This window comes from Plecotus auritus, assembly GCF_963455305.1.
Source record: "Plecotus auritus genome assembly, chromosome: 11".
Classification (NCBI taxonomy): Eukaryota; Metazoa; Chordata; class Mammalia; order Chiroptera; family Vespertilionidae; genus Plecotus; species Plecotus auritus.
In genome coordinates, this window is record NC_137777.1 from 7,810,382 (window position 1) to 7,824,193 (window position 13,812).

The 13,812-nt window shown below is 40.9% G+C and overlaps 1 protein-coding gene across 1 annotated transcript in view; it reads left to right on the plus strand.

Moving 5' to 3' along the window:
* Nucleotides 1-8,761: 8,761 nt before the first annotated feature.
* Nucleotides 8,762-13,812, plus strand: part of SLC26A7 (solute carrier family 26 member 7) — a gene marked incomplete at its 5' end in the record, with an annotated part of 44,680 nt that continues 39,629 nt past the window's right edge. The window contains one exon of the mRNA XM_080646564.1: nucleotides 8,762-8,954. Within this exon, the coding sequence (XP_080502690.1) occupies nucleotides 8,762-8,954 (193 nt within the window). The remainder of the gene's footprint in view (nucleotides 8,955-13,812) is intronic.

Consider the following 13,812-nt stretch of genomic DNA (forward strand, 5'->3'; position numbering starts at 1 on the left):
CTTTTTTTTTTTTAATTTTTTTTAAAAAAAATATATTTTATTGATTTTTTACAGAGAGGAAAGGAGAGGGATAGAGAGTTAGAAACATCGATGAGAGAGAAACATCGATCAGCTGCCTCCTGCACACCTCCTACTGGGGATGTGCTCGCAACCAAGGTACATGCCCTTGACCGGAATCAAACCCGGGACCTTTCAGTCCGCAGGCCGACGCTCTATCCACTGAGCCAAACCAGTTTTGGCAAGTGCTTGGATCTTAAGAGAAAGACGGGGCTAGTCATCATCGCTGCAGACTGTAGGTGAGGGAGCTGGTCATAATTAATCTTGGATCATGGTTAGCAGGCCAATAGCATGAGACAAGGACTGCGTGGGGCAGGGTCTTCCCAAGAGCCATCTTATGGGAAATCTTTACCTTTTATTCTGTTGAGTAAGTTGATAAAAATTTGGAGAGAGAAAAAAGGCAGGTGTATTGAAGGATGGGGCAGCTGGATGCAAGGAGGAAGAGGATCATAAATAACCATCACTGTCCTAGTAAAACTGGAAAAAAAAATAGACAATAGAATTATAACCAAGGCCTTTGATTTCTTTCTGGTATAAATCAGGGGTTACATGTGATTTATTATTTTATCTTTTCAAAGAGAAAGGGCATTTAAAATGTTCAAGACCATTTAAAATGTCTCAGTCAAGTACTAATATTGGCTTGAAGTAAAAAAAAAATACTTAAAAGAATAAAATATACATTTTCCACTGAAAGAGTTATTTCATGTTTATAATTGCTTATCCAACAAATATTTCTTGATATTTGCAATAGGGAAGAGATTTTCTAAATTTCAGAATGGACAAGACCTCAGAGAGCTTCTATCTGTTCTATCACAATAAGCAGAGAGAAATTCCTTTAAAACAAATCAGATCAAGCCCTCCTCTCACCAATCTCACTCTCACTGCCCAGCCTCCATCTGCACTCCTCATCCCCTCCTTTCCCAGGAATGATTGCTCTTCTCACAGATCTGCCTGTCGTTCATTGCCTCACAGCCTGAAGGAAGTTCCTCCCTGGCCAGGATATTTAACTGAGTGAGTTCCACCCCCAGCACACTAAACTCTTTCCCTTTGGTTTCTCCCATCCCTTCTTACCTTCTATTTCATTTTATAATTTACCTACTAATGTTATTTATTGTCTGTCTCCCTCCACTCTAATGTAAATTCCATGAAGCAGGGCAGGGAATTTTCCCCCTAAGATTTTATTATAACAATTCTCAAACATAACAGAAATGTTGGAAGAATTTTACAATGAATACCCATCATTTAGATTTTACAATTGATATTGTACTATATTTGCTTTATTTATTTATTTTTGAAATATATTTTATTGATATTTTACAGAGAGGAAGGGAGAGAGATAGAGAGCTAGAAACATCGATGAGAGAGAAACATCGATCAGCTGCCTCCTGCATACCTCCCACTGGGGATGTGCCCACAACCAAGGTATATGCCCTTGACCGGAATCGAACCCAGGACCCTTCAATCCGCAGGCTGACGCTCTATCCACTGAGCCAAACCGATTTTGGCTATATTTGCTTTATTACATATCTATTCATCCTATTCAGCCATTAACCCATCTTATTTTTTATACTAGAGGCCCGGTGCACGAAATCTGTGCACAGGTAGGGTCCCTAGGCCTGGCTGGCAATCAGGGCATTTGGTGCCTTCTGGCTGCTGGTTGAGGCCTCCCTTCCCCGGCTGCCAGCTGCCAGCTGGGGCCTTGCTTCATTCTGCGCCGCCCCCTGGTGGTCAGCGCACATCATAGCAAGTGATTGGTCTCCCAGGCAAACTCCTTTGGGGATAATTTGCATATTAGGCTTTTATATATAGATTTTAAAGTTGCAGGCATCAATGTATTTCCCTTTAGTATTTCAGCATGTATGTCACTAACTAGAGTTAAATACTTTTCTCTTTTTTTCTCTGAGGTAAAATTTACATGGCTTTGACAAATACATTCACAAATCTTTATGAAGATAAAGGTTTACCACCACCAAGAAAGTTCTCTTAATGTTTATTTCTCACATGGTTGCCAAATACAGGTCACTCAGTTAAATTTGAATTTCAGTAAAACAATTAATATATTTTTAGCATAAGGTCTCATATATTACATAGGGCAGTGGTCGGCAAACTGCGGCTCTGTTGATTAATGAGTTTGCCGACCACTGGAATAGGGGCTTAATCACAAGGAACAACAACAGCCTGTCATTATTGGAATTGAGAGTCTAGGTCAGTGGTTGGCAAACTCATTAGTCAACAGAGCGGCAAACCGCGGTCGGCAAACTGCAGCTCTGTTGACTAATGAGTTTGCCAACCACTGACATAGGGCATACTTATACTAAAAAAACTCTGTTTTTCATCTGAAATTCATATTCAACTGGGAAGCCTGTATTTGATCTGGCAACCCTGCTTTCCAGGAATTTCTTGCCCCAACTCCACAGAGGCAACCATTGTTCGGTGTTTTTTTCCCCACCAGAAATTTTACCTGTTTTAGGACTTCATAATGTATATTTTCTTTTGTGTGACTTTTTTTCCCCACTCAGCATAATACTTATGAAATTCACATATCATTGCATTTATCACTAGTTTGTGTCTTTTTACTGTGGCCTAGCATTCCACAATGTAGGTGTAATGCTATTTGTTCATTTCTTCTCCACCTTGGGCTTTTTCCAGTTTCTGTCTATTATGAATGAGCTGTTACAAACCAAAGCATTCTTAGAAACATGCAGTGGTTGCCACTTCCACCAGTTCTCAGTAGAAGCTCCTTAACATACCTCACAGGCACTGCCTACCTTCGCTTTCCTTACCTCTTCCTTGGTCTCACCTCTTGCCACTCTCATTTCCTTAACCTTACAGTTGTTCTCCAGCCTTACTCCCTCCAGTGCCCTGGAACTTCCATGCCGCGTCCGTGTTAGCCTTTTGCATACAATCCCTCAGTGGGAACACTGTTTCTTTCTACGGGTTGCCTGGCACATTTTGCTCATGTTCCTCTACTTATTACAGTGTGTCTCTGGGCCTGTACTTATAACCTCTCTAGAGCACGAATGAACAATAGTTCCTTGTTTCATGGGTTTATTAGGATAAATAAATAAATAAATATTTTAAAAGCACTTACCGTGGCACCACAGTAAGTGCTCAGTCAATGTTTGTAATTTATCCTGTGGAGAACCTTGAATTTCTGGATGCTTATGCTGTATGTATATTGCATGCTGAAGAACAGGGAATGATTGAAGGACAGCAGCAGAGTGAGAGATGAATTAAGGGGGGCCAAGCAAGCAAGAGGGAAAAGACCAGATCAGAGTTTATAGTAATAGTCCACATTAAGTACACTCAGTGGGAGTTGAGTTAATGGCAGTAGGGATTGAAGACGGGAGACGGATTCAGAAGATCTAGAGACAGAACTGACGGAGTGAATGTCAATGAAAAGGAAAAGGTGGTGACATAGATGTCTCTGAGATTTCTGTCTTAGGTGCCTCTAAGAATGTTGGTGTCAAGGAACAAGATTAAGGAATTCAGGAAGAGGTGGGGGATTTGGTGAAAAATAAGTTTGATTTAAGACATGGTAAATTAAGGATGCTACCTGGACATTGCTAGAAATGTCCAGCAGACCATCGAAAAGGAAAATATAATAAAAGGTATGGTTTTTTTGGGTGATATTTGTACTTATTTATTTTTTTACTGTTGACAATATTACAGATGTTTCCCACCCGCTTTGTACTCCTCCTCCCAGCCCCTGCCCCACACCAGGAAGGCATGGATTTTGATTGATCAAGAACGAATTATATCTTTCCTTCCTTTTTCTCTTCTTCTTCTTCTTCTTCTTCTTCTTCTTCTTCTTCTTCTTCTTCTTCTTCTTCTTCTTCTTCTTCTTCTCCTTCTTCTCCTTCTTCTTCTCCTTCTCCTTCTCCTTCTCCTTCTTCTCCTTCTCCTTCTCCTTCTCCTTCTCCTTCTCCTTCTCCTTCTCCTTCTCCTTCTCCTTCTCCTCCTCCTCCTCCTTCTCCTCCTCCTCCTCGTCCTCCTCCTCCTCCTCCTCCTCCTCCTCCTCCTCCTCCTTCTTCTTCTCCTTCTTCTTCTTCTTCTTCTTCTTCTTCTTCTTCTTCTTCTTCTTCTTCTTCTTCTTCTTCTTCTTCTTCTTCTTTCTCTCTCTCTCTCTCTCTCTCTCTCTCTCTCTCTCTCTCTCTCTCTCTCTCTCCTCTCATTCTGTCTCTCTCTTTTCCCATGTCCTTTAATAATGCATTAGATCATTGTAAGACAAGCATCTGAATGTACAAGTAATTCTTTTCCCTACACTTTTTTTTTTTTACTTCATTACAGTCATCTCTGTTGGTCCCTATTATGAGTCAAAATAAGTCACAGAATATAGAATAATGATAGAAAGAAAAAAAAAAAACATGGTAAAGAAACAGACTGGAAAGGGCTCTTTAATCTAAAGAAAGCAAAGCATGGCAAAGCCCTGGGCGCACAGGACTTGGCTTCCTCTCCTCGACTGGCTGGCCTGTCAGGAGTGAAGCATGAGCTGCACTGCTCAGGGCTGTAATTGACCTGCCTACGTGCATTCCCATGGAAAGGTCGCAGTATTTCTGAACAGTATTGAGCAGATTTTGGCTCAATAATTGGGAAACATGTTCTAATAATTAGAATGTCTGGATAGTAGAATGGGCTGTTTTGCTAAGCCTGTTAATTTCAGTCGATGGAAGAAGGAAAACAGAGGTTCGATTCAGGACGGTGCCCACCTATGTAAAATTTGAAAAGGTACCAATTAGAAAAGATACTCTTTCTAGTGGACCACTTGCTGAAATGTTTCCTCCCTGTGGATGTCTCCCCATACCAGTTCCGTGGCTCCTGAGCAGAACGTGGCCCTTGTTCACAGCCTCGGCTCTCCTCCTCAGATGGGAACCTTGTGCAGTGTCCCCTTGTTACAAATTCTGTCCATCAACTTCCTGAAGTAAGCATGGTCTTGGCGTTGACACCCTCCAAGGTTTCTGAGTCTACATTTCCAAATGTAACCTGTATATGAATCAGCATTTTAGGTGTTCCAGTCTCGACACAGATCATGTTCAAAGAAGCATAAAGTAATGTGAGAAGGTAGTAAAGGATAAAGGGGGTCAACTATATGGTGACAGAAGATGATTTGACTTTGGGTGTTGGGCACACAATGCACTATGCAAATCATGTATCATGGAAATGTACACTTGAAACCTATATAGTCTTATTAACCAATCTCGCCTCAATAAGTTTAATAAAAAAGTAATGTGATAAGAATATCAGTCTTTACTGGTGTCTCTCAAAAACCATTAAATAATATTTCTTTTTTTTAAAGATTTTTAAAAATGGATTTTAGAGACAGAGGAAGGGAGAGGGAGAGAGAGGAAAACGTTATACCCACGTGAGAGTGAAACATCCATCGGCTGCCTCCTGCACGCCCCCTCCCCCCACCAGGAATTGGTCCCACAACCTGGGCATGTTCCCTGACCAGGAATCAAACCAGCAACATTTTGGTGCATGGATGACACCCGACCAACAGAGCCACCCTGGCCAGGGCTGAACGGTATTTCTTTTTTCTTTTTCTTTTTTATTTTATTGATTTTTACAGAGAGGAAGGGAGAGGGATAGAGAGTTAGAAACATCGATGAGAGAGAAACATCGATCAGCTGCCTCCTGCACGCCCCCTACTGGGGATGTGCCCGCAACCAAGGTACATGTCCTTGACAGGAATCGAACCTGGGACCCTTCAGTCTGCAGGCCGACGCTCTATCCACTGAGCCACCCTGGCCAGGGCTGAACAGTATTTCTTTTTTATTTTTATTTTTTATTTTATTGATTTTTACAGAGAGGAAGGGAGAGGGATAGAGAGTTAGAAACATCGATGAGAGAGAAACATCGATCAGCTGCCTCCTGCACACCCCCTACTGGGGATGTGCCCGCAACCAAGGTACATGCCCTTGACTGGAATCGAACCTGGGACCCTTCAGTCTGCAGGCCGACGCTCTATCCACTGAGCCACACTGGCCAGGGCTGAACAGTATTTCTTTAAAGACTCTTTTCTCGTTTGAGCCTGGCTCAGTTATCTCATACTTCATAATTGCTCCAGAAGCTCTTACATGCTGACCTCTAAAACTCTCTAAAACCCCAGCCCAGGAGGTTTCTCTCTCTGTTTTGTCTCCTCCCTTTCCCTTGCATTCACTATCTAGTGTTCCCTCTTTCCATTATCCAGATTCTGTAATAGTAGCAAAAGGAATTGTGTTGAAAAGAGATACATGGTGAAAGAATGGGGAGGAGTCCTTATTTTCTCCATTACTATCTGACTATTTTTTTCTCTCCACCTAGTCTCCTGGTTCTCTAACAGCATAGCCTGGAGCCAGGCTGAAATAGACTAAAGAATTCTTGGGTACTTTCAGGAGTAGGGACATTCATGTGTTAATTCTTGCTGAGTGGGTCCTACGGTCCACAGGACCTTCTATTAGGTCCTAGGAAAGTGGCAAAGCAAGTTATGTGAATAATCCCTCCTCACAAAGAATTCACAATCTCACCAGCGTGACTGGATAAAATCACATGAAGTAGATTTCAAGGAAGAAAACCAACAGACAGTGAGAAGGAACGCAGCTGTACACCCACGAATAGCTTAAGGGCTACCTGGATGTTGGGTGTACAGCAAGAACAGAACTGTGGGGAAGCCAGAAAAAGTTTCATGGAAGAGGTAAGGACTGGCTAAATGTTTAGCACAAGGAGAAATACCAGGGAGCTAGGGAAATTGCTGTAGAGTTATGCTGGAGGGCCAGTATGCAGCAGAGGGTGAGTGTAATTATCTGCTGGAACAGAGGGTCGATGCGATGTGCGAAGGCTTTTTCTCAGTGGGACCGTAATTATCCCTCCTCTGAGCTTCCACGGCATTTATTGTGTGACTTGATTATCTCATTCTGCCTTGAGTGAGTTATACACTTTCCTGTTTCCTTAATTAAATAACTCCTAGACAATAAAGACAATATATACCCCCTCTTTCATATAACTTCACACAGAGTCTAACAGTATGTGGTTTTCAATCAATAATTGCTGGGTTAATAAATAGAGTTGATGGGAGGCTAATCAGAGGGGTGTAGGGAGGGGAGAGAGGTCTCATGCTTGTGCTAATGAGTTTAAGTTTGATATTGAACACTGAATGATCAAACATGTTAGAGATGTAATCAAAATAATATTTTAGAAAGAGGAATTTTTCTGTACTTTCCCATGGTAGGTCGAAGATAAGTTTATGTTTGTATTTGTATCGGTGTTGCCTAGACATCTGGGAACAGATTTCTCATACAGATGATACATAGTATTGAACTTTAATATAAATTCAGTCATTGAAACTTCTGCATAAATATTATTTAGTCTTTTTTAAATTTTATGGGCTGGGTCAGAGATTCTCTGATAATCGTATGGGTGTGAATAAATTTCTTCCCAAAGGTTTTTGGTATTGCTGATTAGAGGTAGGAGCGATACCATGCTCTGGAGTAAGATTTTGGCATGCTTTAAATAATGTGTTAAGTACATGAAATTGCAAAAAATCTGGAAATGGAATTCCAGATTTACACTGAAAAGGTTTTAAGGAAAGATTTATTCAAAATTTTTAGAAGTCTTTTGATTGAGAAACTACAAAAGTATTTTATCAAGCTAATTTCTGCTCCCTCCTGGTCTTAGGATGTTTTAGCATAATTGCTGGCACTGTTTAGGTACTTGGATACAGATTCATTTTCAGTTCTAATAATCCTGTTTACATGAATTCTTTGTTACTAACATGTAACACAGAGAGTTTAGAAAATGAATTTAAATGGTTAGATTTAAACGAATCATTGCTGTTGATCAGTGACTTCAGTCAAGCTTTCAATTCTTCTTATTTTGTCAGCATAGATTTGAATTTATAGATATGTTTTGAAAAAATCTTTACTGTGAATTTGGATTATAAAGATAATATATACTCAATATACTCAATAATATATACTCAATATAGCTTCTGAAATTATTTGCTTATATATTGAATGAAGTACATAATACAAAGATAAGTATTGCTGTTAGTGAATGAATGAACATTTTTAGTCTCCCGGGGACTAAAAGTGATAAGGACATTCGTTACCTCTTATGTTTCTGAATTTTGTAGAACTGAACACGTATACTTCCCAAAGACGTAAGTCGAAATTCTCTGATTTTATTTTGCAGGACTGAGCCCTCTGGAGGTTTTATCTTTTTGCATAGCTTATAGGGAGAAATCAGCTAGCTGAGTGCTTCCTGTTTTCGTTGGCATGACCCAGCCTACTTCCGACACATGCCCAGAACTACATTAGTCTTTGGAATTGGAGCCAAACATTGAAGACTGCAGAGCGTATACGAGCATTTACTGGTGAGAGAGCTCTAGACCAACTTAACACTGAACCCATTTCTTTTCCAAGGCAGGAAAAATATTCTCCTAACACAAACCATTTCCCCATCTCATTCAGATAAGATTGCAAGGTTTTAATCTATATTTTTTATCTCGAATGATTAACTGCACCATAATAATACATACAGCCCAGTTGCATATATTTAAGTGCACCTGTTAATCTCTCTACCTGACTCACTCTTTTACTGATTTATTTTTTTGGATAGCTTTGACATTGAAAACCACGGAAGAATTGGAGCCTTGCATTGAAAGGAGTTGTTCTGCAGCAGTTTTTTTCTTGTCTAAAGTTTACTTCAGCAAGAGAAAATCTGAAAAATGACGGGGGCAAAGAGGAAAAGGAAAAGCGTGCTCCGGAGCAAGGTGAAGGCTCCCCATTGCGAAGGCGTTAAACAGTGGTGCAGAAGGCGGCTACCGATTCTGGAATGGGCATTGCATTACAATCTGAAAGAAAACTTGCTTCCAGATACTGTGTCTGGGATCATGTTGGCAGTTCAACAGGTGACACAAGGTAATGTGTTGCATTTGATTTTCCTGTTTTATGCAGAAAAAACTGTCACTTTGTTTTAGTGGAAGAGTATGGTGACCTCAGATTTACAATTTAGCTAATGAAATGGATTTTTAATTAATTTGAGGAAAATAAACACATTGAATATTTATATACTGAATATCTGTATAAATATATAGAGAATCCTGTATGCCCTTAGAGCATATTTTGTGCTGGGGCTGACCAGCAGACCCTGAGCGACCCATGAATGATTACTCTGACACACGATTGCTGTGAAAGAGAGAGCTAAGGGACTGCCTGGCTAGAGGAACCAGACAGCCTCGTTCGCCTGCCTCTTCAGGCTTTTATGGTAACAGCAGTTTGAGCTAAAGTTTAACTTTTAGATATGATCAGGGTAAGCATTCTTGGGAGGACATATGCGTCTGCAGTGTCCTTTAAGCAAGGACGTCTAAAGATTAAGCATAAAGATTCCGGCAAACACCTGAGGGTCCACACGCACACAGACTTTTTTGGAAAGGTCAAGGAACAATTAGGGGTGGCTGCCTTCAGCCAACTGCCCTAGGTTGGAATTTTCTCCTTACAAACTTTCCAACCAAGTCTCCCGTGCTCCCCCACAATATTGACTGTACATGCCAATTTAATTCTGTATCACATTGTTATAGGACACCAGAAAAGATGTTATCAGACAGCCCCTGGATCAGCTGGGGTTCTTGTCAATCTTGTAGGAAATATTTCAAATGAGTGACACTGGAAGCAGTGTTGTAGCAAGCAAATTTATTAAGGAAGCAAAGCAAGCAAATTTATTAAAAATGTACTTGGCATGAAACATAGTGGGCACCCAGCTAATCTGAATGCACGCCTGGTGGGGGTTCAAGGGATTTTATAACCTTCTGTCTACAGGTTTATAACCTGCTGGATATCTTGGGCACAGACTAGATTTCAAGGTCCCCCTTTTACTTTGTGGTAGCTTTCCCAGAATTTATGAGACCATCTGGTATGTCCCAAGACTGCTTACCTCTTTGTTCAGTGAGTGAGATAAAATGCCCCTTTTTTTCCTTCTCCCTTCCCCCCCTGCCTTAGCAGTTCCAGGGTAATTTAAGCTATGTATTGTCTGGTTAGGGAGGAGAGGTTTTAGCCATTTGCTCTCAAGTGTCCTTGGTTGGGGAAGATAAGGTCTTGTGATTCACAAGCTGGCTGCAAGCTGCCAGAACTGTTTGGCCTTGTTTAATTTTCTCATCTCAGTTTCCCTATTCCACCTGCCCAGGAATTTTCCTAGCTTCTTACTGTCCTGTCACAACATTATGCACTGTATTTATTTCTCAATAAGAAATTTAAACCAGTGAGAAGTCTTATTTTAATTTTCCCAAGGCAGATTCTAAATGACCTTTTGGATTTAGATAGGTGTTTCTCTTGGTGAAAGCTTTTAGTTAGCTAGTGTGCATATACATGTGAGTGTGTGTGTGTGTGTGTGTTGTGTGTGTGTGTGTGTGTTTTCCTTAAAGGTATACTCATTGTATTTCTTTAATTTAGGTAATAATTTACTAACTGTAGCAAGGAAAGGAACTGACTTCTCAGACTTGAGAATCTGGAACACTCCTCAGCACAGACTTTGTAGATTTATATTTCCTTACAGTTTCACTACCTCCCTGTCTTGAACTATTATCCCTACCATTCCATGATATGCACTCTTTTAATTGAATTATTTAGTAGTTGAAACAAACTTGTTTGTGTATTTGTGTTTTTAATGTGATTAGAAACATCTGCACTGGTGCTTTAAGATCCATAATACTACCATATTTTATGGGATTACATTTTTCTGAATAGTCTTATATTACATTTTTAATGACAATTTTGTCAATAGCAAAACAAAACAAATCTTTCATAAAAGTTCAAAATAAATAGCAGGTTAGAGTTATTTCCAGCCTTGATTTTAGTCAGTTTTATTCAAAGGAGACACTGTCACGTACTTTGAAACTTAGGTGATTCATTTACAAGGGCTTTTTCATAGTTTCAGTCTATGTTATAAATTTATTTTGCTTTAACTTAATGTGAAATGAAAGACATATGTAAAACCAATTTGTTTTTTCACCTTTGTAAAATATCAGGTTAATAAAGAAATTTGGGGATATAATAAAATACCTGTGGTATGTCATTAGTGATAGCATTTGTGTGTAAGTCATTAGTAGTTAATTGCATGGCTTCTATAGATTTTGAGAATTTTTGTTTATGATTTACGTATTTAATTGGTTATGAGGAAAAACTGGCCAACTCCCAGCTGATGAGAAGCACAAAGTTTATTCAGTCCTCATGTCTCCTAAAGTTATGGATCTGGCTACTGTTTCTCTTAGAAGTCTACCAGAGATTGGACAAGTCTACACCACTAGAAAGAACTTAAATGTTTTTGTTGGTGCAACGAAAGACTCATTCTTCTAAAATTACCTCTTCTTTTAAAAACAATCCTCTCAAACTTGCTCATGCTTACCCACTATGGAGATACGAAAAGTGAAATATCATGACATTGCTATAAGGAGTATTGTTCTAAGCTCCTTATTTACATTATCTTCCCCATCCTAACAAAATCCCAAGAGACAGCTGTCTCTTCTCCATTTTCCACATACGAAAATGGAGGCTTAGAAAATTAAATAATTTTTCTGGTCCTCATGCCTAATAAGTGATAGAGGTAGGACTAAATTACAAAGTCAGCTCTTAATAGTTTATATTTTATACTCTATACTGCCAAAATAACCAGACATTTACAATACCAATCTATAATAAAAGTGTAATATGTTAATTAGACTGGATGTCCTTCTGGATGAAGCTGGGGCTGCGAGGGAAGCCTGGGTCCCGGGTGCCTGCCAGCGGCCAGAGGGAAGCCTGGGTCTCAGGTGCCTGCCAGCGGCCAGAGGGAAGCCTGGGTCCCGGGTGCCTGCCGGTGGCCAGAGGGAAGCTCAGGTCCCGGTGCTTGCTGGTGGCCCAAGGGAAGCCCAGGTCTCGGGTGCCAGAGGGAAGCCGATGCCGGCAGCCAGGGAAAGGAAGGCCTACTCTTGCACGAATTTCGTGCATCGGGCCTCTAGTGTTATTAATAATAGAAGACATTTCTTTAGGAAGGTTCAGATATTCTCCTCTTCATATTACTTTTGCATTTAGCTATCATCCCTGCACCTTTTAGACTCAAAAGGTGAAGTTACAAGAAAAACAACTACTACAAAATATAGAGTAAAGGAGGCATTTATATACCATTACCTTTCATTTGTGTGAATACAATATTGGCAATCATTATAGGCTCCTTTTCTTCAAGAACCTAGAAGAAAGAAGGGGTAATTTTTTTGTTCTTGCCTCATAACAAACAATAGAAACAAATACCTGTTTTCACTCTACTGAATGTATTTTGAAGATGAGCAAACATTATAGAGAAGGTCATTGACTTAAAACATGCCACCAACATGGATGGCAAGCTAAGTAGTATAAGACTCTGGTCTAGAGAGTATTTAGTTCACATTCTAGCCTGGGTGACCACTTGGGGGGAAATAGTTTCCGCGTTTCTAACCTGAAAACTCAAGCATTGAGACAGAGTGGAGGCCTACAATGCATGACTTGCATATAAGAACCTAATCCACTGAGGAGCAATATGAGGATGTTTGAGCTTGTAATGCTAAGGGATCACCTAGAATTCTGTTCCCACACCATGAAAATTTTATGCTGCCTTAGCAGGGAAAAGATGAATGTTCCTATAATTCTGCAGAATGTGTGGCATTACTGGCACGGAAACATATGTGTGGAAGCGGAGCTTCATTGCACTCCTGAGGGCAGCTTAATGACATGTGAACAATAAGTGGGAACTCCTGAAGCATATTAGATTGCAAAAGTTAAAGGGACTATTCCCCTGCATGGTCTCAGGCTTGGGGATATGGAACCCTAGCATTAGCTACCTAGCTCTAACCTGACTTTCTTTTATATCTACACTAGAGGCCTGGTACACGGCATTCATGCAAAGGGGCGGGGGGTCCCTCAGCCTGGCCTGTGCCCTCTTGCAGTCTGGGACCCTTGGGGGATGTCCGCCTGCTGGCTTAGGCCTGCTCCCCGCGCCTCGGGGGACGTCCGCCTGCCGGCTTAGCAGCAGGTGGACATCCCCTGAGGGGTCCTTAGTGCTGCTGTGGAGGCGGGAGAGGCTTCCACCACTGCCACTGCACTTGCCAGCCATGAGCCCAGTGCTCTCCCTGTGGGAGCACCACTCACCCAGAAGCCAGGCTTGCTGCTCCTTAGCACTGCCTTGGATGTGGGAGAGGCTCCCACCACCATCACTGCAGTCGCCAGCTGTGAGTCCGGCTTCTGGCTGAGTGGCGCTCCCCCTGTGGGAGCGCACTGACCACCAGGGAGCAGCTCCTGCGTTAAGCGTCTGCCCCCAGGTGGTCAGTGCGCATCATAGCAACTGGTCATACCACTGTTCAGTCGATGTGCATATTAGCCTTTTATTATATAGGACTAGAGGCCTGGTGCATGAAGTTTGTGCATGGAGGGTGGGGGGGTTGTCCCTAAACCCGACCTGCACTCTCTCGCAATCTGGGACCCCTTGGGGGATGTCCCACTGCCAGTTTTATGCATGAGTAATATTCCATTGTATATATGTACCACATCTTCTTTCCCATTTGTTTATCAAGGGACATTTAGGTTGCATTCATATATTGGCTATTGAAAATAATGCTATAATGAAAATAGGGATGTATATATCTTTTTGAGTTAGTATTTTGGATTTCTTTGGATACATACCCGGAAGTGGAATTGCTATGTCATATTGTAGTTCTGTTTTTAATTTTTTGAGGAACCTATACTGTTTTATATAATGGCTGCACTAATTTATAAT